The sequence below is a fragment of the Clinocottus analis genome, unplaced genomic scaffold, assembly GCF_023055335.1.
Source record: "Clinocottus analis isolate CAN_PGR_092001 unplaced genomic scaffold, fCliAna1.0.p SCAF_19, whole genome shotgun sequence".
Lineage (NCBI taxonomy): Eukaryota > Metazoa > Chordata > Actinopteri > Perciformes > Cottidae > Clinocottus > Clinocottus analis.
The window spans coordinates 6,532,613-6,558,551 of NW_027175920.1; the positions used below are offsets into that span (position 1 = coordinate 6,532,613).

The 25,939-nt window shown below is 40.0% G+C and overlaps 2 protein-coding genes across 2 annotated transcripts; one reads left to right on the top strand and one right to left on the bottom strand.

Annotated features, from left to right (window-relative positions):
• Window positions 1-835: 835 nt before the first annotated feature.
• On the bottom strand, window positions 836-9,690 carry dclre1a (DNA cross-link repair 1A (PSO2 homolog, S. cerevisiae)). Its single transcript, XM_068583024.1, has 9 exons — window positions 9,073-9,690; window positions 6,937-8,319; window positions 6,707-6,840; window positions 5,391-5,509; window positions 4,937-5,080; window positions 4,559-4,704; window positions 3,496-3,650; window positions 2,350-2,491; window positions 836-1,545 (listed from the first exon to the last, which is right to left on the bottom strand). Exons 1-9 carry the CDS (start codon window positions 9,524-9,526, stop codon window positions 1,379-1,381), a joined length of 2,844 nt encoding a protein of 947 aa, XP_068439125.1. The 5' UTR covers window positions 9,527-9,690; the 3' UTR covers window positions 836-1,378.
• Window positions 9,691-9,932: 242 nt separating this feature from the next.
• Window positions 9,933-25,621, top strand: nhlrc2 (NHL repeat containing 2). The gene is made up of 12 exons (XM_068583025.1): window positions 9,933-10,131; window positions 11,697-11,849; window positions 14,351-14,400; window positions 14,940-15,345; window positions 16,315-16,436; window positions 16,513-16,642; window positions 18,961-19,054; window positions 19,219-19,450; window positions 20,408-20,530; window positions 20,731-20,940; window positions 21,138-21,351; window positions 23,699-25,621. The coding sequence occupies exons 1-12, from the start codon at window positions 9,972-9,974 to the stop codon at window positions 23,959-23,961; spliced, it is 2,157 nt and encodes a 718-aa protein (XP_068439126.1). The 5' UTR covers window positions 9,933-9,971; the 3' UTR covers window positions 23,962-25,621.
• The last annotated feature ends 318 nt before the right edge of the window (window positions 25,622-25,939 follow it).

Consider the following 25,939-nt stretch of genomic DNA (forward strand, 5'->3'; position numbering starts at 1 on the left):
AAAAACCTACACTTCCTGTTTCTCTTCTTATCTCATCGCCTGCACATATGGCGTGATGCATTTATGTCTTAAGAATATACAACTTGAAGATTTTCTGGAGCAACTCTTATCCCATTTTATATTTCAGTTCACGTATTCATGCCTGAGGGGAGAATATGATATGCCATTATTATTAGAAATGGTGTGCTGTGTACAGATATAGGAATACAGTAGGATAATCATGACAACACAGGCATGATATAGATTATCAAGAGAGGCAACGGGTGTAGTTAAAAGCCTAGATTGTTTTAGCCAGCAATTATGTATCGTAAAATGATGTACTCAAAATAAGTGATGAAAAGTATGTGTACATCAGTATATTGTGGGAATCTGCAGTGAAACATAAAACCTTTATCATGTTCAGATATTGCTACAAACATTTCCCTCACTCTGGCCCTTGCGATTGATCACACAAGCAGCTGAAAGGTTAAGTTGGCAGATCGGATCAATTGAAGTTGCTCAATGTGAAAGAAGAAATCGGGCAGTGACTCTGTGGAAAATCGTCTGTGTTACAGAGACAGAGATTCTTCCTCTACGATCCAATTAAAAACTGCATTTTCAAATCTGCTACACAAGAGTGACAAATATTCCTGAAGAGACATTGATGCTGTTCAGTTTCATCAGTACGGAAGATTTGAATGAACAATAGCAATGAAAATCCAGATTATGTCACCGTTGAAAACCACAGCGCAAAGTTTGCAAATTCAAAAAAAGATCCGTCCTCACTATGAGCATATTGTAAAAAGACGAAAAAAAGAGAAAAACTAAACGTTTTATAACATTTATTATTCACCAGCATAAAAGGTTTGTTGAATAGAACAAAATTGATTGTTATGAAATTGCACAATTTTAAAGCAGCACTTGCAGTATATTGTTAGCAATCGAAGGTAAAGTGGGAAGCGGCCGCCGCAGGCAGTAAACACATCCAGTTTATTCAGTTCCATTGTGCAATAATACGTACATCATATTGTAGACGTAATGCATGGTATGACCTCAGATAATGTTTTCACATGTGTAAACACCTTTCATTTGAATTCATCTCATTGTGAATAAAAGCATAACCTTTATTATAAATTGGATCAAGAGCGTATACTTGACCTTTTCTTTCATCAACGATATTGCAGTTCATGTTCACCTCGTACTTCATCATAACCCCTCGCTCTGCATTGAAATGTTACCGTTATGGGCTCCGTGTTCTGAGGCAAGCAACTTTTAAAACAATCATTAAAAGCATTATTTGTTTCCCATGGCCATATAGTATTGAGATGTAATCCGTTTTGCTGCGCTTACCAATAGAGCAGCATAGGTTCCAGTGCAAACAAGTTTACCTGTAAATAAGCTACACTTTCGTTTTAGTTTCCTTGAGCCACTCACTAAAGCACTGCTCCATAGCCTTCCTGCTCTCCCAGCGGCCAATGTTCACTGTGGGGATGATCTTCAGGGGCTGAAGCCACTGGACGAAACGCTTCAACTCCAGGAAGCTGCTGTGTTCGCTGTACGGGATTCCTGTCAAGGAAACAGAAGGGTTGCATCATCAAGATCCCAAACAAGAATATGCATTTGAAACAACAAAAAACATAGAAAATCTTAAGATAACCCACATTTAGTTTTCTCCTCAGTTATTTCAATTGTAGATCAGGATAAAATAAAATAAACCACAATATTAATTCAGATGGAGCTGAATCTGAACCTACTCAAGTAGACAGTCAATCCTCCCACATGTAGAGAATACTATTAGGAGTGGTAGCATATGGCTGGGAAGAGCAAGGAGGAGAAGATCAACACAAGAGAGAGGCCTCTAATTGGCTTCCGCCTGACTGACACACAAACTGCTGAGGAGGACGAAATGATGTGCGAGTGTGTGGCAGAAGTCTCTCGCTGGTGATTGTAGGTTACAGGCCAGATGGCTGATGCTGTTGACGGATATATTCAGAACATGAAATAGAGGGCAGGACGAAAAAACAGGCTAAATCTATGCTGCCACATCAAGTAATAACCCATTTTAGAAGTGGTTTTAATGGTAGACAACTGTCCTGCAATGTTGATACAAGATCCAGCATTCTTTTGAATATATTCCCTTTTGTAGTCATCAAACTAAAGTAACATGAAACCAAGTCATCTATTGTTTACTCTGAGTCTCTCTTCCTCTTCACTCTCCTCTCTTTGCCAAAAGAGGGAACTGTTGGCTAAATACAACCATGTGAAAAACATTCAGGTTCCTTCAAAGTACTGGTTCACAGAGAATATGTGAATATACATTTGTTTTTTGCTCTGATAAAAACTGTGCTAAAATATGCTGAAAGTATGTACCATATATAGAGATGTTGCCACTGATGTGAGGCTGAACATCTTCCACTGATTCCACCTTCTGGCTGAAGGTCCAGCCTGTGGGCTTGAAGGCCACCAGCTGGTCATATCGCTCTGAGAAGCGCGCCAGATAATCCTGTAGTTTCTGGAGACGATACAAAGGTGACCAGGGGAGAAATGGAAGAAAGATTTTTAATTAAAATGGTGCCACGTTGTACTTGAAATGCAATTTGTAAAAGTGAGGAAGGAGATGCAGAGTGTATCAAATGCTGAGTAACTGAAATGTGACTGTTGCTAACAACAACAACCATTAAAATGTATATATATTAATCCCTCTTCTAAAAACTAGACAGATTTACATGTTTGTGCAGCTTTTGTTCCTTAAAAGATGTGACGGTTTACTAGCGAAGTCTCATCCTCCTTTGTGTTTTTGAATCTTACCTACAAACATGAGGTTTTTTCATCACTCTTGTTTGCCAAACGATATGCAAAACTGCATTTTTTTTTTTGTCAACAATTAAAACATTTAACATTTTATTCAAGGTGACTCCAAGTTGTAGAAGTTCTTCTTCATAAAAAAATTGCTAAACAGTCAACTCAAAGCTCCCAATGCAAATCTAAACTGCACATGTTATCCAGAGTCAGCCCTTCTGTGCCTAGTGATGCTTGAATTATACCAACTCTGGGACTTATCTGAGGGTATACATATGGCAAATTGAAATGCTTCAGTTCTTTCAGAAAGAGGATGTGCTTGGTCATCATAATTAGCATTTCCTAATTATTGCTGGCCTTGACATTTGCATAGGAAATAGGCCATAAGCGGAATAAAAATGATGTTTGCATTTTAAAATAAACTGTTCATAGACAATTTGACTGTTGGATAAACAAAAGAAACATTTACAAAAAAAGGCGACAAACCATGACAAAATAGCGTATAACTATATTAGTTATTATTATAGTATTCCCCTTCATCTCACTAAGTAGTGCATTATTAAATGAAAGCGTCAAACTCATTCAAATACATGTGGTGAATACATATAGAAACTGCCTTGGGGGACTTGTATTTGCTCGTTGTTTTACTCTAATCATTGATGTACATTGTTTATTGAAATGGCCGTTCTTATTGGAAAGTGACACTGCTGCACCTACTTTGACGGAGATCTGCATCATGGGCAGCACATGGACCTGGGCTGCCTTCCAGTCGGTGGTTACACTTTGTCTGACTTGCTCCGACTCGAGACAGCACATGGTGTTGTATTTGTCTCGAGAGAGACACACTTTAGACCCCAGGACCTCTGCCAGTGCTACAAATAAAGCAGAACATGGTCTTTGTAAAAAAAAACAAGGTGGGCTATTCAACCTTTTTATTTTAAGACTTAGTCTGTACATGCAGAACACCCCACGACAATGTGTATGTTTTACTTCAGGATGAAGTTGACTTTCTCCAAAACAAGAGAAAGGAACACACTAGTATTGCTATCAGGTTGAGGAACACGTTTAGTTTGTATCCAACAGTTTGCGCTGGTGGTAACAACATACTTCCGAAAGCATCACAGAAATATCACTATTCTTAGATTTAAATGAATAAATTACCATGTCATTTTCAGTAACGTTACACATCATCAGAAAATATTTCTTTCATCATCAACCTGTCAAATTATCAGACTGATGTTGAATAATGGGCAAGCTGTATCAGCCATTGACGGCCCCAGGGCCTTTTTCAGAACTTGTGTGTTGTGTGTTAAGTGTTTTTCAGTTTCGCTGGTTCCAGGATGATTGAAAGACGACTTTAACTACGCGTATGGCACTAGAGCGGTGCAACTGGAGCTGCGATGTTGGATGGTGACATCAGCAAAACTAATCAATAATCCTCATGTTCTATGATTCTATGATCAGCTCGGGAGCCTTTTGGCAAGTGCAGACTTTTGTCAAATAATATTCCTTTCTTTTAGTTTATTTCTCCTGGGTGATTTTCAATTTGTTATGGTCTCAGGGAACTGGATGAATGAACTGCTTTGGTTTTTAATAAGCAACACAATGGATGAATTAACTTTAAAGGTTGCATGCTCCTCTTTGATTTATAAAAACGTTAAAGAAAGCCAATTGATGAAATTAAAAATATGTTGTTAGCTGAGGTATTTTTCTAATTCCTGATAAATAAATTATTATCATCACTTTTCTCACAATTGGAGAATAATTTCAAAACACTCACCCAGAAAGACCTTCTCTTTCCCCACAGAGTAGGATCCGCACACCACAAGTGTGCGGGGGTTGAGCGTCACCAGTTCAAAGGCCGTGTTGGCTGCAAAGTTGATGACCTCTTGCTGTCTGGGGAAGGTGTACTCTGGGCTGCAGTAGCTATACAAATACAAGAGCTTATAGTGAAAATCTCTGTTTCGTCTGGACTTCTGCATCACTTTTTACAGAGGTCTTTGACATTTTAAAGGAATATTGATCCATACAACCAACCAAAATTGTAATTGTAACTTAAACAGACCTTGAGAGCAGCAGAAGAAAAACACCATTTTGGCCATTCAGTAACCTCACTGGTTTATTCAATGTATATGAGAGGAGACAAAGAGGTTCTCACGTGGTGTCCAAGTAGAGCGTCTGCACCCTGCAGGCGAGCAATTCAGGGTAGGTCTCCATTGAGGGATCAGCTCGGAAGTCTCCAGTGTGGAGGACTGTCTGTCCATCGGGCAGGAAGAACAGCAGCATGGCAGATCCTGGACAACTGACAGAACACACAGGAGGTGAAGCTGGATATATGAAAACTAAAAGGAGATACCAATTGTGTGATAAACTAGGTTAAGCAACTTTCAAGAAGCTTTGACAAAGAAAGGTGTCAATAACGCAGACTGGTGCCTAGTGGTGACTGGTTCACAATGGTTTGAATTCAAAAGTAATGCTGTAAACTTTATATACAGCTGACCGTTTCCTTAAATAGCGCCTGTTAGTATTCCTCAGTGAAACAATCTAGGCAGTTGGTTTAGACTGTCTGACTTTGAAATCGGTGTCCAATTGACGTCAGGTTGATGACTCACTGGTTGGCGTCCAGCAGGATGACCGTGATTCCCTCAACGGTGACCTGCGTGTTCATGGGGAGGATGTGGACGTACTGCTCTGCCACCCTCAGTTTGCTCTTCACAAGGTTGCCTGTAATCTTAGCAATTGAAGCAGCTGTCAGTTAACGCAAATCTTTGCAGTTTACTTACATGCAGTGACTCGGCAATGGCCACAAAGGCTGGAAAAACTCTTTTTTTCTGGGCTATGACCCATCTAGCACCCAAGTTGTATTTTATGCGACCTACCAAATAAACAAAATCCCAATGGATGAGTCCTTGAAAGTCTGTTTTTAGTTATAATCCCAAAATAGCACACACTGAAAAATCATGACCCATTTGATGGGAACATTTACATCACAACCAGCTTCTTCCACCAATACATTGTAGTCTAGATACTATATATTGGGGTATTATTATTAGTATGAGAGGTATATTCTTAAATACCATAGTAAGATAACTAAATCATCAACAATGCCATGAATACCAAACTGTACACAAAACACATTTAAAATATTTCGTAAAAAATGGTTTGTTTGTTGCTTAATTCATACCCATAATAGCCATAATAGAATGCAAAAATTGCAAACGTTGTAACTGGAAAGACAAACCGACCCAGAAAAACTAAATGTCCTGGGTGTGAAGTGTTTTATCCAAAACTGTGTGAAAAAAAAAGAAAAACACAAAAGGGTCTTTCAATTTCAATCAATATAGTCAGAGTCACTGGCAAATTGTTATTCATAACTGAAAGCTTATTTTCCATTACTGCGTCCATGCAGTGCAGTAAGATAACAAATGGATCAGGCATTTACTCTTTGCATTCTATGGAAGAGAGCATTGAGGAAGCTTTTTAATGAAATGCAAATGAATAAATAGTATTCAAGGACTAAAAGGCCTTTGGAGGGGAGACCTGTCATTTATTAACAACACAAAACAGACACATCTACACTGACACTGTTCCTTTCTTTCCCTGTATGAATTATACAATACATTGAGTTTGTGTAGGATAATGTTTCAGCGGTAGACTTAAATCTGGGTAAAAACCACCATCCATAATGGTTTCCTATATTTTTTTTATTGCCACTGTCTTGTGCAGAGAAAGTTATAAAATAAGCAACATAGTAAAATAATTTACTCCTACTAAGGATTAACATATGGCTGATTGATGCAGAACTCAACCAGTATGAACACATAACAGGCTTTGCCACTATTTCAATTACATAGCATGAACCCCAACTAATATAATCAAATAATACTAAAAGCAATCCACATTATACAACAATCATTGCTACACTTACTCTGTTACAGTAGATAGGAAGTGTGGACTTCTTGGTCAAACCTCCGTAGTGGTCGGAGTGGAAATGTGTGAGGAAGTAGGCAGTGATGCCCTGGATCTCTCCATATGAAAAGGCATCTACGACACACTTCGTGCCTGAGGAAAATAAACATTTAGCAGATATCTCAGATAACAAAACACAAAATAATTCAAATGTATGCAGTGATAAATTATATAAAGTTCCCCACTGACCTGGAATTTTCTTGTAGAAGGGACAACGTGGTAACTCCACCTCTCCATCAGCGTTCCTTCTGTTCCATCTTCCTCTTCTCCAGCCTCTGGTCCGACCTTTCCCTGCCTCTCCCTGAGCATTCCCTACGTTACTATTACCTCCAGTCGCTGTGCCCTGTGAGGTATCTGTGGTTTTGTCAGCCCTACTTTTTCTTTGCCTTTCTCTCCTCTGTCCTGATTTTTCACCAAGCATTGGAACAGAGGTGGTGTTGGGTTCATTTGGTCCACTCTCAGCCACTTTCTCCTTCTTGAGGGGTTTGAGGCCAAAAAACACCCCAATGTCCGTCTGCTTCAGACCATAGGCCTGACCTGCCTTGATCTGGTCCTTCTGTGGCGACATGATTTGAGATCTATGGACAATGGAGGTTTGTGAAGAAGGTCCTGGAATACTGTCGTCATTCAAGTTTGTTAAAGGCAGGCTATCCGAGCTTAAAAGAGTTTCTCTCAGGCGCTCTAAAACAATACTTTGAGGAGACTGAATGCTGCTTTTACATGGACTGATGGCACTGGTAGATTTACCGTGAGCTTCTTTTTTACCTTGGGAATCAACTCGGTTTTCAGCAACTGTATAGGCAGCTTGCTGATTAGTGGATGGCGATGAGGTACCTGAATACATCTGGGTGTTTAAGGAGACAGGCGCCTTTACCTGCACACTATTGGTTTCAAAATTATTCATAAAGTCAGTGAGGAGCTCATCTTCACTTGAGAAGTCGTCACTGAACAGCACCATTGAGTTTTCATCCACATTTTGAAATGTATTTTTATTAAAAAGTGCTTTTCGACATTCACTTCTCTTGACTGCAGCCTCTGCAGGGAATTCAGAAAGAGGAGAATAGGATATTGTATCATTGTTGTCAGAGGAAGATTCTCCTTTGGGTAAACCCTCACAAGCTTGTCTTCCATTCTCTGTATTGACAGGAGTGGATGAAAGCTCGGTTCTACTTTCTTGGGAAGAACTGATAGATCTTTGGCTTTTAGTGGAGGACGACCAGCCTTTCTTTTTCTTAAAATCCTCTGGACCAGGTGAGCGCAGTAGCAGAAGTCCATTTGTAAGTTTAGATGGAGGTGTTCCAATGTGATTATGATGAGGGGAAACACTATGATTGGATAAGACAGAAAGACTTAGAACACTATCCTGGGAAGTCTCTAAAATAGAGTCATCCACCTCATTGTTTATTATTCCAGGGTTACAACTGAGGACGGTCTTCCCGCTCGTCTCAGCCTGCTGGAAGAGACTAAGGAGGGCTGTGTCACCGTTTGCTCGACTGTGGGCCAGGAGGGTGTGGTTGAATTTCTTATAATGGTTTGGAATGGTAGAGAAGCACTGAAGACCATCTGGACATTCTGAAAACAGAAAACAGATGAAACATGTCGAAATTAGGCTTGTCAGCATTGTACAAAATGATAATTATTAAAAAACACCTAAATTCAAAATACAGATATTCAAAGACTTTGAGGTTCTTGATTTTAGATCAGTGTACTCTTTGCAACAGGTCTGCTGTTGCTCAAAAGAGAGAGAGAAAGAGAGAGAGAGAAAGAGAGAGAGAGAGAGAGAGAGAGAGAGAGAGAGAGAGAGAGAAAGAAATCAACACTGATTATATTTTAAACATTTTTCTTTCATTGGGCTTTGGATTTCCCATTTTGACCAACGATTCTGTTAAATATTGAGTGCATGAAAGATACAGGCATTTATCAATCAGGGAGAGTCTGATGCCATTACTTTCTGGTTTGTAAATAATGTTTTCAACATCCAAGTTGTATCATGACTAGAAAACTACATTTGATTATTTTTGATAATACAGAAATGCCTGAAAGGCAAACATAATGCTTAATACAGAACCTTATGGAAGTACAGTGCTAAATTGTACTGTGGAATGACTATGAAGAACATCTAGCATTAGGCTACGTGGCCTTTTAAGGTATATTTAATAATACACATATGGAAAATGTCCTTTATTGACAGTGGCACCATGTGTCCACCTGAATACAGGAAGACAGGTGTGCAAAAGAGGACGTGTCAATATAAATTGCATGTTACGTTTAAGTGTTTCAGTTCAGGTTTGTATAAAGTATATGAAGAAGTAGGGATGTCTGTACCTTTGCATGTGTCCCTGGGGGTGTCAAGACATTCAGAGACGTGCCATCTTTGAGACTGTACCACCAACATGGAAAAGGGCATCTGACACATGGGGCAAAAGTCTCCCGAGGACGGTGCATCAGCAGCATTATCTGTTTGCGCTGGGTCACTCGCAGAAGAGGTCTTTGAGGGTGTTTCATGTGTAAAAGTCACGTTACTACAATGCCTTCTTTCAGCTGCTTTGTCCTTCGTATCAGGTGACTTGACTGGGACAGAAGTGTCTCTCTTGGAGGGTTTTCTGACAGTACATCTTCTTTTAGTCACAGGGGGTGATTCGTTTCTCTTCCTTTTCTTCACAAGAGGTTTGTATTCCCAAATGTCACTTTCAGAGTCGTCCTTATCTGACATCTGGAGCGAAATAATGCGTAACGTCCCAAACTTTACGTTTCCACAAGTATTGGGGTTTGCTAACATCCCGCGGTTGGCGACAATAATACACGTTACAGTACATTAACGCCTTTTGTAGATTCCGTAAGATCGTAAGGGATGATTTCCGTTACGAATACAGTTTTCCATGATTGATAAATACGACGTTGAGTCTACTACACGCTGTGTAGTTCGCTAAAACAAGTTAGGGCTTACCGCCACAGGACAACAATGAATGTAGTAAAGACAACTGAGGAGACGGAGCCGCACATTCGACACGTTTTACACAACGAACCATTGGTCTTTATTTGTACGAAAATAAAAATTGAAAAGTATTTTTTATGAAAACATATTCAATTCAATGTCAAATATAATTTAGAAGAAAGCTTTAGGGTGAAAATTGTATATATTGTTTTTCGTTGTTATCTTTTCGAAATCAACGGTCTGAATCTTAGGTGTGAGTTTACCTAGTAGGCTGGTTGTTGATGAAAACATGGCGTCCCAGAGCAGCCTCTCTACCCTATTTCCTATCCAAAGTGAACTGGATTGCGCCCTAGATGACGCTACGACAGAACAAGAGAAAGACAATCTCGTCAAAGAATATTTGAAAAAACTAGACGGAGAGGATCTGAAGATACCCGATTTCCAAACAGGTTACACCTTTTTACAGCTCTAGCTCGCTTAGTGTCTCTATAGATAGCACTGGCTCAACAGTTTGACTTAAGTTTACCGACATGCCATTACAGGACTCGACATGTTCGGGTTACCTCTTTGGAAATGTATATATTTCTTACTTCGCCTTTTAACCACAAGTGTTTTTGTGAGTGAACACATCTCCTTCCAATGCAGCTGTCAAGTCATTGACCGGTGATAAAATCAGCCAGAGCTCAGAAACAAAGACTAATTCCAGACCATAATAACAGTTGTTTTGTAGGTTTAACTCTTTTTTTTTTTTTAAGTGCAATGCTTCCTGTTGTGCGTTTTTTTGCAAGTATATCAGCTGTGCAAGAGTTTGTTGCAGTAATTTTGTCCAAGTTATTCTTTCTTCATTTTCCTTAAGTTTCTGCTTTTTAACAATGAGTGTGACATCATCAGGAAACCTTACATCTACATATAGCAACGCAATGCGTAATGTTATGTCCCCTTTCCTTTTCTCTGCTTCTGTATTTGTCCTCACGGAGGCTTTATGAACGTGCTTCACTGAAAGTCCTTCATGCTGCAGTCATTATTAGAACAAAATCTAACGCTTCTGGTGTCAACACCACAGTTAGTTCCTCTGCTGAAGTATGCGGCACGTTGGCAATATCACATCACACCAGTAGATGGGGATCTACAGTAGAACATCAAACAGTTAACAATTAACACGGTTGCATGAGATCACATTGTTTTAAACTGCAAAACAAACACATGTTTAAATGTTTGTCTTTATATATATTTTGCTAATATTTGGGACGTATAGTTTTGGGTTACCTGACGAGGGCATGACAGAAAAAGTTGTTGGATACCTGGATAAGAGAAATTGTTGACTTATTTTTCTTACTAAGACAAATGCTCAAAACACTTATGTCTCTTCATAATGTTTTCTTTTTCTGACTATACTGTGTAGTTGAAACATTCATCATAGTATTGTGCATGAATGTATCCAATATATTTCCTTTTGCATATTCAAAGAGACATTCTAAGATTTGCAATTTGTACATCCTTGATGCCATAATCTAAGATTAAACCTGTTCTTTCTAATGAGACATTCGAAGCGAGGCCGCAGCACATACAAAGCAATGACTTTCCAATAGACTTAAAGAGTTGATGTGGAGAGAAGAGTATGATTTCCAAGTACGTCAGGCTGGATTTTAGTTCTCAGTATGTTTTAAAATACAAAAGTAAATGCATTTATCAAATACTTGTGAATGTAGTGTGACAAACAGTATTAGACCATCTAGAGAGCATGCGAGGTAAGTGAAAAATAATTACCATACATTATCTCGATCTACAGAAATGATTTTTGGGTGTTAAAATTGCCACACAACACCACTGAAGCTTTGAATACTTCAAAGTCATTCATTTAATCCATCAAATTGTTTTCCATATGACATAAATGCAAGTGGACCAGACAGATTCACAAGTACAGTAATAAGCAGTGTGAAGCGTTTGCCGGTGCTGTGACATAAAATAATTCATGAAATAACAGCATCATTTTCCACTTTGTGATTTGCTCCAGGCTTGGAATGGCTGAACACGGAGGGGCCTCTGTCTTTGAACAAGGAGCTGTCTGGTAAAGTGGTGCTGCTGGATTTCTTTACATACTGCTGCATCAACTGCATGCACATCCTGCCGGACCTGCATCATCTAGAGAAGAAGCACTCTGCCAAAGGTATGAACTTTGATGGGCAAAGCAGCAGTAGACATTTTTATATAACTTATTTGCAGTAAAAAATATGGAATGTGACTTGGTAATATACCTTTTACAATGTGGGAATATAGGACAATGCTCCCCAAGTAGACTCTTATCATCCTCCCACTGTTAAAACTAAATAGAATCTGGGACTATTTTCAGTCTCGGATTAATGGACATCTGGGGCACCAGTGAATATGTTCGACACTAAGACAGTGTGTGTGGGATTGGCTCAAAATAGACGACCAGTCATGGTAATGCAGGAACATTCCAATCAGTGCAACAGTGAGTCTTATTGATGTGTTTCTAAAGGTATGCAGCCTTTTGTGGCTCTAAAGGGAACCAGACAAAACCGGATAACAAAAACAAATGTCTGTTGAATCAGCATCAGTTGTGGAGTTACAAAAAAGTGAGGACCAGACTTTTGTAGCCTGCTCCTCATCTCTGCTGGAGGGCTGGCAGACAAGCTAGCGGCATCAATTTAACTATGCCAAGTGGCTGCAAACTAAGGAATGATTGGTCCCTGACTAGTGCTTATTAAACCATAGATATAGTTAGCTGTGGGCCAATTAAAAACAATAGGCCATTCATTCATTCATGGGTGGAAGATTAACGTACATAAAGGGCTGATCAGCACAAGTTTCAGTCAGGTGTCATCCCTCCTCTACCACTATATTAAAAATGTAATCCTGCAAGCATCGTTGGCCTGACCTGCAATGTATTTCTTCAGACTACAAATCCAGGAGACAGCTGCCGAGCAGGGCTTGCTGAGGGGACACATTTGCATTGGTATCTTATTCTATGCCACAGGAACATGGGTAAGCTCACTGGGGCAGAGAAGCTGGAGTGCATCAGCTCGACTTCTCTCCTCTTCCTGCCCAAGTGCACGAGGGCCCTTATCTCAGATGTGAAGAGAAAGTGACTAAAAATATTTCCAAGCTGCAGTGTCGCCTGCATACAGGTCCCATAATTGTACCCTGCTGTGATCTGCTGTATGGCTATTTTTATAGCCACTCCATGTACAGCATAATCACATCCGACTGACTCTTGTCATCCTTCCGGCCCTTCGAGGGATCATCTGAGGAAATTCAGTTGTGAGCTTAGCGGCACACGGAGCACACACGTGCAGTGCCAATGCACATTATCGCTCTCGCCTTATCTTTGGCACGGCTATGAGTACATTCTGTTTGCTGCTCTGGTCAGTGAGGTGTGGGAGCCACCCTGTCCTGTCACTCCCACAGTCCCCCACCCCCAGTCAACCATCGTCACTACAATCTCTGCTGCTGCTACACTGGTTGGCAGAGGACATGGGGTGATGAAATCCACTGTAGATGCGTGAGTTTGAAGGTTTGGAATTGTTTGCGTTTACATCTGTTGAGGGCAGCTCGATGATGTGAGATATATATATATATATATATATATATATACATATATATATATGTATATATATATATACATATATATATATATATACATATATATATATATGTATATATATATATATATATATATATATATATATATATATATATATATATATATATATATATATATATATATATATATGTCCAATAAGAAATGCCCAATTGAGTCCATTTAAGGAGAATTTGCGTCTGCCTCGTTGTCATTGGAAGTGGTTTGTTTTGTCGTGCGTAGAAGCCATAATAAAATCTAAATTAAAATAAAAGAACTTTGCTTGTAGAACTAACTTGGCGTGAATTTATTGTATGTTTCTTAATTATAAAAATTAACTTACGTTAAATCATTTTTCACAACTGAATTATGCATTTTATTTGCCCATTTGAGGAGCACAGTGCATAAACTGCATGACATGAGTACAAAAGTGGCAGTGTTTCAGGAGAGCGAGACAGATTAGGAAACAGGAAGGAAACTTATCGGGACATCTGTTTTGTAGGACTACCACTTCACAAATGTTTATACCACAAAAAGAGTGTTTATAAGAGCCTCACAAAAGCATTCTGTTGCATAACATTATTTTGTGCCATAAGCCACAAACTCTAACCAATCGCTCTCATTGTTCGTTCAATACAGATATTGTTCGTAGTCTTTGATGACTGAGATCATTGAGATTAACATTTACAGCCTTGTGGTGTCGAAACCTTTCTTGGAATCTCACTGAGCCCTTTGGGTCACTGACTTAAAAACAAAGCAAGACTGTTGAGGTTTTTAGTTTACGATCATATCTGTTTCCCTCCCTCTCCTCATTTATTTTCCTAATTATACACACACATGTGTGTGTGGGATTGTGTCTTTGTGAACTTGTTGTTGTCAACAACTGGTTGACCTTGATTTAGAGAGAAGGTTTCACGTTGATATTCACGGGAATACTCGAAGGACCCACGTTTGGACCTTCGTATATCCTTAAGCTACTGTCACAAACACACTAAATTTAGAAAATGGTCAGTTTTGAGTCAAACCACTTAATCTACTGTGTTATTTTGGTTTAATCTCCCTCTCAGATGGATTGGTTGTTGTTGGTGTGCACTCAGCTAAATTCCCCAATGAAAAGGTAAGTGATTTTCATTGTTCGTCATTCATTATTTTGAGTTAGCTGGTCTGCTTGTGCGTTCTTTCAGCTAAGTGTTGACATTTATGTGTAATTCTGAGTATGATGGGAGACAACATAAACCACTATTCGCTGGGCAAAATCAAAGCATCAATCTATAATGTTATACCAGCATTAGATATTAGTTGATATCTATCAGAATTATCACATCTAAACAATGTTTTGTTATTGGTTTAAGACCAGAAAGCATGTTCAGATCTTAAGCTTAACCTCCCGAAACTGTAAATCTATTTTCTTTTCTTTCTTTATGAAGCTGTTTGCCAATATGGCTTTGATGCTTTCTTTAATACTTAATAGTGTACATGTTTCAGTTTGGGACTTTTTGGTCTGGTAAACAAGCAAGATGTCTCCTTGAGCGCTTAAAAACATGGTGGGGAAATCATTCATTATAAATATTTGTAGTTATCGAATGCTCTTACATTCAGCAACAGATTCACAGCTCTTTACTTATTTGTCTATGCTTGTCTCCAACCCCGTCAAAGGTCCTGGACAACGTTCGCAGTGCCGTGCTCCGCTACGACATCTGCCACCCAGTGGTGAACGACAGCGAGGCGCAGCTCTGGCATGAACTGGAGGTGTCCTGCTGGCCCACGCTGGTCTTACTGGGCCCACGTGGCAACCTGCTCTTCTCCCTGGTGGGCGAAGGCCACCGCGACAGGCTGATGCTTTTTACTGCCAGCGCCCTCCGCCACTACGGGGAGCGGGGTCTTCTGAAGACGCACGCAGTGGGGATCAAGCTGTACCGAGACTCCCTGCCGCCCAGTGTCCTGTCTTTCCCTGGGAAGGTGGCCGTAGACGGCAGCAGGAAAAGACTGGCCATAGCAGACACCGGACATCACCGAATTCTGGTGGTTTCGTCGGCTGGACAGCTGTTGCACGTCATAGGAGGTAAGAAGTCAGAAACATATATGCAGTATATCGTGGTTAAAATTGCATAGGTGTCTGGGTGTGCAATGTTTGCGCTTGATTTATGAGCACAGACATAATTGGTGGTTGGGAATTAGTTCAATACTCAAATATTCACATTGACACAAAGGACATGCATATTTCTGTTGTACGTGATAACGTAAGAGAGTTGTGGATAAAAATGAAGGGAACTTTTTTTGATGATTAGAATCTGTACAAAAAAACAAACATGGAGGCTTTTTGATTTTTCTTTATTACTCTCATGCCTCAACAACCCTCAGAGCGGCTTCACGACAGACTGTTTTGTCCCCAGACCAGCAGAGAAGTTGGCAAAAGCAGGGACTAGTGCACGCTGGGAACTGGCACTGACCTGTGGACAAAATGAGGGGAAGACATTTTTATTATTTTTATAGGTTAATCCACTCTTTCCTCATCACACACAGTTTGAAAAATGCGTCAAGCGTCAAGATTGTATTTATTCAGGCAGAATTTTTTTTAAATTCTTTTAACAAATGTGCTGCCTGAAGTAAGCACATTGGAGAAAAAAACCTCAATCACAAATTTTAATAATTAAGCCACTTACAGAAATGGAAGGCCGTTGGTGCTCCAGCGGTATATGGGTTATTATGCTTGTACATATCCTTGATTTAAAAACCATACAATCATCTGTCATATCGTTTTATTTATTGATGTTTACCAAAAGTTTTAGGCTGAGAACATAAACATAGCTTAATACAACTATTGTGTGCTTTTTTAAATAGATTAAAAGAGTGTTAGAGGAACAATTTAAACTGCTGCCTTTTAATGTAAAAAATGTATGTGCCACCACAGATGATAGTTGGCAGAATGTGTAATAAATACAAAAAAATGTAACTTTTGGGTTCGATATAAATTACAATTGAGGTATTTTAGCACATGAGGATGTTCATTTTATTATCACTTCTGTCCAAGGGCCAAAAAGTGGAAGACAAGATGGCGACTTGTCCGAAGCTTCCTTTAACTCCCCTCAAGGTGTGGCCATTAAAGGGGAAGATGTTTACGTGGCCGACACAGAAAACCACCTGATCCGTAAGGTAAGATCTCGAACTTTGTCTTTAAATTCGATTTGATCTCCCCTGATGTTTATCTGTACGTCTGTCCGTGCTCCAGATTGACCTGTTAGAGAGACGAGTCAGCACTCTGGCTGGAGTAGGAGCTCAAGGCACAGACAAAGAAGGCGGAGCAATGGGACCTCAGCAGCCCATCAGCTCTCCTTGGGATGTGACTCTCGGCACGGCCGGTGAGTGTTGTGGTGCAGTCAGACCGGATTTTGAACAGGAAAGGTGGGATCACATCATTTTCAGGAATTGTTTGCAACTTGCATATTTAGGGGATCATTAAATTGCACCAAAAACATACACTAACTGGATAAAACAGAATTACATGGTATCATAAAATATTATAGCGTCCTAACTTCACACTGCCCACCTCCAAAAACTCCAAAGCTCTTCTGGTTGAGGTGGACAGTTGCAATCGGTTGAACAAATCATACTTTATGTTAAGGGATAACAGGATAATTATTGAAAGAGAATGTTGAATCTAGAGGATGTGATTCATTGGGGATACGATACTAAAAATCACTACAAAGTCACAAACTAGTGTAAAGTACCTGACAAGGTCTTTTAAATTCTCACAAAGCAATCTAAACCTTCACTTTAAAATCAAAACTCAGGCCCTCAACATACTTTTCGTTTATTATTTCAGCCTTGGGCATTCAGGTTTTCTATTATTAATCTTTTTTTTTTTTTAAATATTTGTCCCACACTGCCCTTTTTTCATCAAAGCAAAAAGCTTTTTTAACTCGTCTAAATCTCTCAGACCTTTTGTCTCTAAATGTTAGCGTGTTGCCTTCAGGCCTTATTGTCTGTTCGGATTGCAGATTGAAGACCAAACAGCAAATAAGTGTTGTGAGACAGAGATGCCCTATAAGCAAATTATATACACACCTTTCAGTTCACACTGTATGCTGTCACTTAATTTGGCAGAATCATTTTTCCAGGCTGTTATTATTTATAAATAGTAGTCTAATATGCATAGTAATATGCATAGTCTTATTTTTGTTGTTCAAAATACTGTTATAAAATGTGACAAATAAATGACTATTAACAATAAACAACACATAATTGCTCAATATAAAAGCTTAATGAAAATACAGTATTCCAAAATCTAAAGGATTGCTAATGTTTACTTCAGCTTATGTTGTCTTTTTTTTTTCTTCTTCCATCTTTCCCACCTTTAACATTGTTTACTGTTTGTGTGATTTCAGAGCCGATAGTTGTCATGACAGTAAAGCGTAATGTGTTCGTCCGTCCCTGTGACCTCGTGTACCGACTTAAAGCAAACAAAAGAGGAAAGTGTGCACTAGGACAGAGTTGTTTATTCTGCCTGTGGCGTGTACTGTACTCATCAACAGTCAGTTTACATTTTAGCAATGGCGGGCTGTGCATTTTTAACCCGTGGCGTCTGATATAGTTTCCATAAACACGCGCATGATGGGATGCGGCGTCATTAACGGACGGCGCATGTTGTCCACATCAACAAGTACCAGTCACATTTAATTATAACAAAACATGACGAAACAATCCGACAACACTGCGGTACTAAAACACTGCACACAAGAGAACGAGCCAGAAGGCAAAATTTGCCACCGCGCTCACCCGAGGAGGCGCAATGGAAATTAGGCCGACAGCGAAGGAACCCGAGTGTAATTGTGAAAAACAATACAATTAAAAAATAGCTAATATAACTTTGTGATTCTGTTTACGGCCCACCACTGCATTTTAAAGGTTTGGCGTTTGAAAGATGAATCACACTCATGGGAATTTTGAGTATCAATTCCATGAAATTTGAGGGCAATTAGCGGGACTGTTTTATCAGTCACCGTCACATTTTCTGCACAGCTGGGTGGACGACACGATCTGCTGGTTTTGCGCATCACCGCATGATCTGAGGACGTGATATCAGACCTTTAACTCCACTAACATTGTCCTCTGAGACTACATCCAAACACTCATTGCATATTCATGATTTTTTTTATGGGCATGAATAATTCAACTGGCCAAATCAAGAGGACCCTACACCTTTTTGAACTGAGAAGTACAACAGTGACATTGATGCTGTGAGTCGGGAGCCCCGAGTTGTCAGATGTTCCTGACAGTCTGCCAGATGTGATCAAGAAGGTCGGGGCTCTGTGAGGCATTCAAAATGCAACTCTCTGTAAAGGTCGTGTGTTTATCACGGTGACAGTATTGTCTCTGCTGAGTGCATCCGAGGCAGCTTATGGTCTTTGTCAGACAGGCGTCCGCCACTTAAACCACCATAGCTGCATTCTCTCTTTTTGTCTAAAAATAATGGATACATCAAATGTTTTCATAGCTGTAAGTAAACAACCACAAACACATCTGAATGGCCTATTCACCTTTTAGGACAAATATCAGCACTAGCTCTGGGTGGTGTTGCGGGTGACTGGGAGACAGCGAAAAAGCAGAGACACAAGGTTCCTCGTTCATAACTCAAAAAGAGTGTGTTTGTTTGTGCATGTTTCATTCGTGTGTGTAGGCGGTGCTGAAGGTAACGTCCTGTGGATAGCTATGGCAGGGACCCACCAGATCTGGGCTTTGTTCCTAGCAGATGGGAAACTACCCAAAGGAAGGTGAGAGACTGGTGCCACTATGGCCGCTTAGCAGCAGCCACCCTTCTAAGCCACTCATAACTTTTCTTGGATAATAAAAAGCTAATTAAAATTATATCGGTCCAAATTCACTCCAAAAAATGTATTGAAGTGTCCTTTTTTCTTCTATTTTAAAACATCGACAGCGAGTCCAAGGCAGGAACGTGCTTGCGATGGGCAGGAAGCGGCAACGAGGAGAACCGAAACAACGCGTACCCCCACAGGGCCGGCTTTGCTCAGCCTTCAGGCTTGGCTTTGGCCCCAGAGGAGCCCTGGGGCTGCCTCTATGTGGCCGATAGCGAAAGCAGCACCATCCGCACGCTGGCTCTGAAGGACGGAGCCGTCAAGTTGCTGGTCGGAGGAGAGAGAGACCCACTGGTGGGTGTGCAACTGATGATGGATGGATGAGTTTATAACTGGATGAATGTATTTTTTTTACATTATTTTGGTAATTTACAGTCCATATATTATCTTTTACCAAATGAAATTCTTTTATTTCAGTATTTCTGTAAAGGATCATTTATTATTTAATAATATTTAAAGGGACAGTTCACTCTCAAATCTAAAAATCATAATTTTTCTAATACCACAGTGCTTTTTATCAACCTAGATGGTTTTTGTATGAGTTACCTAGTTTCGGAGATATTGGCCTTCTCTCATAAATAATAGTCCTCGGCTTCCGGTGCTCAAAGCTCCAAAATAATAGATTTGAAAAAAGCAATGTTTCTTTTCAGAATTCAGACTGTGTCTGAAATGTCTCAGAAGTTGCTTGTTCACAGGCTGTGATAGTGATGTATCTGTTTGGATCATGTTGGCCCGAAATAATCTGGAGCACTAAGAACTGTTTTCACTTAATTAACTTTTTGTCACTTTCAAAAAATACTTCCCCCTATTGACATTTAATATTCATGTTGTACTTTTCTTTAAAACATCTCAAGAATGACTCATCTACCACTATTTTTTTACCATTAGTAACTAATGCAATTTTGGTGTTTCCTACAAATGTGATATATTATTTCTTGTCTTTCTGTTCTCTTATGAATTATTCAGAAACTTTTAAATCAACGAAGCCAATGTTGCTTTCATGTTTTTATTTCAAGTGAGCTTCAAATGAAAACTGATCAGGCTTCAGCTTGGATTTTCAAAAGAAAGTTCTTAATCTCAATGGTTCAAAAGCCTCCCTTTTTTCCTCTTTCCAAAAATTAACATTCACTAAATTAGATTGGATATTCTGTTCTTTGACCCGTGTTGAGCTTAGGCGTAGGGGTCACAAGTTGCAGTTTGGGCATTTGTAAGTTTTTTTTATATCTACGTTTCATGTCTTATTTGAACCAGAACCTTTTTGCCTTCGGGGACGTCGACGGGAAAGGGGTGGATTCTAAGCTGCAGCATCCTCTCGGCGTTGCCTGGGCTCCTGAACAAAGCCTGCTCTATGTGGCCGACTCCTACAACCACAAGGTAACTGTTGCATGTGACGAGGCTAAAGTTCAAAGCGCTAGCATGCTCACATTTGATGCCTCGGTCATCATTATGGTTCTTTTAGGTTGTTGAGTGGACACGCAAAGACTGTGCCTCCTTTTGATTTAAAACAAACAAAGATAGGCAGCACACAGGACCTCTGTTTGATGTTAACTATGCATCTGTTTAATTATGTTCAGATCAAGATGGTGGATCCAAAGGTAAAGCAGTGTAGCACGTTAGCGGGGACTGGAGAGGCTGGGGATAGTCTGGGCCCTGAATTTAACAAATCCTGCTTCAATGAACCTGGAGGAATCTGTGTGGGCGACGGCGGCAAGCTTCTCTACGTGGCCGACACCAACAACCACCAAGTCAAAGTTCTGGACCTGGCCTCCAAGACCGTTTCACTGGTGAGACATGTGTGTGTGTATGTGTGTAAGAAAAGCTTGCGTCCAACCAGGATAAAGCGTGTGTGTGTCCACCTGCGTGTAATTAATCTATCCTAAAAGCTAGACTCGTTTGGATATAAGGTGAAAAAGAATGGCATTGCAAGTGTTGGCTGGCTTTCTCCGCGCTCCTCTTTAATCCAAAACTCTCTTCTGTGTAGTTTCCCATTTCTACAGATTGCACAGATTCAGTACCTACAAAGCCTTCTGGTCCTACTAAAGCCCCCACGCTGCCGAAATCAGCTGCCAGGAAAGACCTGCCACCAGTGTCGGTGTCAGCTGGTCAGACTCTCGTCTTGTCCCTCACCCTGTCGCTTCCGGGAGGAACCAAACTCACCGAAGAGGCCCCCAGCTGCTGGGCCCTCTCAGCTGAGGGTGAGATAGTTTAATCCCTGTTGCTAATGCCATGCGTGCCATGCGTTTATTCAGGTTTATCCTCCAAGTACAGTTGACTTCATATCCACAAAAGCAATTTTCCATTCTGGCATGGAGTTTTACAGTGATAGGTGGCAGATTTCACAGTACAAGACATTTGTTTTGTCATTATTGGAATAATGGGTAACTTGTCCAGGGTGTACCCTGCCTTCGCCCCTTGAGAGCTGGGATTGGCTCCAGCGCCCCGCGACCCTAATGAGGATAAGCGGTTCAGATAATTAATTAATTAATTAATGGATGGATGGATGGATGGATGGATGGATGGATGGATGGATGGATGGATGGATGGATAATGGGTCATTGGTTACACAAAAAGGTTGTCAAAAGCAGCCTTCGCAATTCTGGCTGGCATCTGTATGTTTTTGCCAGTTACAACTGCAAGCCTCGCGAGCATATTTATTTTTAGCTAGTTAAGTTAGCTCGCTAACTAGGGAGGGTTGCCATTTTTTGAGGCAAAAAATAATATGAACTCATTCTCTTTGTATACCGAGTTATGTTTTCTTTTTTTTTGCTGTGCAAATCACTTCAACATGTGGAGAAACTATTAACGGATAAGCTGTGCCAATCACTGCTTACACCGTCGGTTTGAAGAACAGCCAATTCTGCAAAGAAAGCCATATCTGACAAAGATTTGACAACTATCTGCTGTAAAAGAGTTATTGAGGAGAAGTGGTGAGTTTCAAGCAAGAAGACAATCAAGATTTTTTTTGTTAGAACCCAAAAAACATTGCTTTTGTAAAAGTTGCTGCAGGCATGATTCGTTAATATTTAGTATATAAATGTTGTTTTCAATAGATTTCAAAAGTAAAAAAAAAAAAAAAAATGGCACGCTTTGCTGAAGTTATTTTAGGGTTCAGTCAGAGTTGCAATCCAAACTTGTTTTCCACATTTCGAATGACCCTGTCCTCGATGTGAGCCTCTCCACTTCTCCTTCTCTGCTTTATTTTGGTCTGTGAACTATGATTCTGTTCAAAAAAGTAATGGAAGTGAATGATGCTTAACCTGTAGATTCTGCTGGCCCACGCCTGGTAGTTACAGTTCTCAGAAGAGGTATGGAAGAATATTTAGATCAGTCAGGGACTCTTCCAAACCACTCGTGAGGTTACACACAATATATAATATCTACTGCTCAATACTATTCAAAGTGTTTTTCAATTTTTAATCAACCGTATTCTGACCCTACCTCCGAGTGTGAAGTTATTTGATATAGCATGTTAGTAACCGGTGATTGTTCGCATTCAACTTAGAACAAAAGTGTTTCCATCATTCTCAGCGATGCAGCGTGCAGTCGACGATATCAGCCGGCTATTTTTAGAACAGTTTGATAAGACGACATGCCTTGGTTCACATAATTATCCACCAGGCTATGAGGCTGTGTTACGTGATCCTCCGCTGTCCGATTATACCCAGTCTAGACCTATGCTGATCAGATCAGAGCAGAGGCAAGAATTTTAATGGATGGAGTTGGACGTGCACGGCGGATTTAAATTGTTTTTTTGTAGCTTTTTAGAAATGGCCGCCCTGGGACCTCATGTTAGGCATCGGCTCCATTAATCACCGCTGGCATGAATTTGACGGTCTCTCTGGCATAATATTTTCTCACAGTCAAAGTTCTAGCCTTTTCTTTTCGACATTCATTCATCATCCAGTGGTCACGTCTCTTTTTAAATGTGTATTTGTTTCTAAAAATACGCCCCCCGTGTTTCAGTAAACTCATGTCCTCACCCGGACTCCGTCTGATTCACCGAGGTTATGGGAGGGGAACATTTCAGAGGACTCCATTTAGCAGCGCTCCGACGGTTCAGCCAATCGAGTACGCGGGCTGCACCTTCTCCATGCTCAAGCATCAATTTAGATTCCGGACATTTTCATAAAGACTCATCTGTCCTTTCACAACGTGACACAAAACTGAAGATTGATCTTGTTTAGTGTCAATGTCGGCCCGCCAACCACTTTGGTGCACATTGAAAAATTCAGTTCAATTCAAAACCGCTGGATGGATTGTTGTGATATTCTGTACAGATATTCATGGTCCTAATACCTGTGTGGATCTCCTTATTCTTTATTCTAGCCCCAACATCAGGTCAACATTTGAGTTTGTTTGTTAAGTGCTAAATAGCAAACAGCATGCTACTACGTTGCTGAGCATAGTACACATGACATGGTTAGAGTTTAGCTTTTAGTTCCACTAGCATTGTGAATATCTATTTTTTCATTCGCCAGGTTGTATCAGAATGTTCATTTTGTCAATTTGACAGGCAACTAAATTCTGCTTCCTGCTTCACAGGTAACGAATGGCTGCTAGAAAGTCCGGTGCTTACTGGTGACATTGTGGATCTGTCGAAGCCCCTTTCCATCTCAACCAAAATTCCAGCGGTTATAAAGGACATCAACAGCAATCCAAGCCTCACTTTGGGTGTGTGGTTGTACTACTGTATGGAAACGGGTAACGCTTGTATGATGAAAGCAGCCTCCTTCACCCAGCCTCTTGAAATAAGTGCCAATCATGGAGAGGAGGAGATCACTGTGGCGTTGGCTCACGCCCTCTAAAGCCTCTGACCTGTCTTAGTCATGAAAGTCCCAGAATCATCACTCTCTGTAGTGTTTAAACGGCATTATTACTTTTTAGCTCAGCTAATCCCAGCTCCTGTTTTGTTCCTAGTTCTGGGAGACGAAAACACAGATTGACCCCGACGTGTCACTTTTAACTAAAATGCCAATCATGCATATCTAATGCACCAGTTCTGTAATGCCCTTCAGTGTGACGGTTATTGATAGGAGAGCAAATAGTTGCATCCTTAGGAATGTAATTAAAACTTCACAGCAAACACAACTGCAGCTTGTAAATCAATATCATGATGGGACAAATGAACAGATTATCTACTATTTAATAATGACGTGGAGAATTAAAAATGCTTTAAAATACTGAAACTTTTTTTAATATTTTAACCTGAACCACTAAATGGGTGTTAGAGTTTCCATTAAGATATTGTGAACAAACTATGTTTCCTCCACAATCTACAATAAGTCATTGTTAAATTATTTCTGCTTTTGAAAAAAGAATCCTTTACATTACATTAAGAGCTTTTTCTTTTAGTCCCATAAGTAATTACATAGTCAGTTTTTTTAAAGGGCTGTTTAAAGGAGCTAATATCTGATTCAGACTCAGAGAAAGAGGTTTTATTCTGCTTTTGCTGGCGTGAGACTAGCTTTTGAATGTTAATATTGAGTTACAAAGAGAAGTTGACGAGAAGTTATCTATGCAGAGACCGACATTTTTATTATTAATATGCATCAGAAACTCTATAGGATTAGATCACGTCTTTACTTTGTACTTTTTTGAATAATAATATATGTCCACATATGTGGGTTGCTTTGGTTTGTCAGTTAGACGGTGCTTTCATTAATGTGTCGACACACGTGTCACCACACCAGTTGTTCACAATCGTAGCTTGGAGCTCTGTTCGGGCTCTACGTGCCCTTTATGACTGATTCTAATTTTGATTATGATTATCTAGTAAAAAAGGAGCTGACCACAACATATTGCTGTTATCCAAGTAATGAATAAAGTGCCTGTGCCTTTTCATAAGAGAATGCAACCACTTTGTGAACTGATGGCACCAAGTGATTGTGCGCTTCGAGCATTATTGTATTGTATAAAAATTATAAAAATCTCTCTGAACAAGCATTGATACACTTTATATCTACGCCACAAAGGGAAGTTAACTTAATAGAGATGCTCTAATAATGTGTTACCGTAATACTGTGCATTTTTTATTTTTGTATGTGTCGTATTCCCTTATTGTTTTTCAAAGTTTTGAGCTAGTGCCAGAATTGGGTCTGAGAGCATTTCGGTTGTCATCACTGTCATCAAGTCTTGCAACATAATTGTGCTTGTCAGGCATTTTTGATTTGGTCGGGATCACGAGGCCCAAGTGCCTTGCAAAAAGCGGCGTTGCTGTGGAGGGTGTGTAAGCAACGACACATGAGCTGCATCAGAAGCAATAACAATATATTTCTGTCATGGTGAAATGTTTCATTCCCACAAGTTATTTATGACAAATGAACTGCAATATCTTCTTGCTCAGCTTTGTTATTCCTCTGGTGCTTTCTTAATGATCAGCAATGAGCTTGAGTGGCTGCTGGAGGGGTTCCTTGATTTTCTCACTTGATTTCTTCTTCTGTCCCGTTGCTACAATTTCAGATGCAAAGGAGTAAACGAATAAAACATTTTCCTCTGGTCTGTGTGTGTGTGTGTGTGTACGTGCATGTTAAAGACATCAAAGACCGTTGCTGCAATTCCACACAAATTCTCCTCATATTTCCAATTTAGGAGAATTCAGCTCTGCGATGTGAGACGGTATTAAAAGCATCCCTAATGAGTTTGTTCCCTCATGAATTTTTCCTCACGCCAGATTATGTGTGTGAGCTGACCTCTGAGGACAGAAGTCATGAGGTTACACACAGTAGCTTCACATCAGCAAGTCTGCGTCTCTAGTGAAGAAAAGCAGACATTTTCATGTTGGGA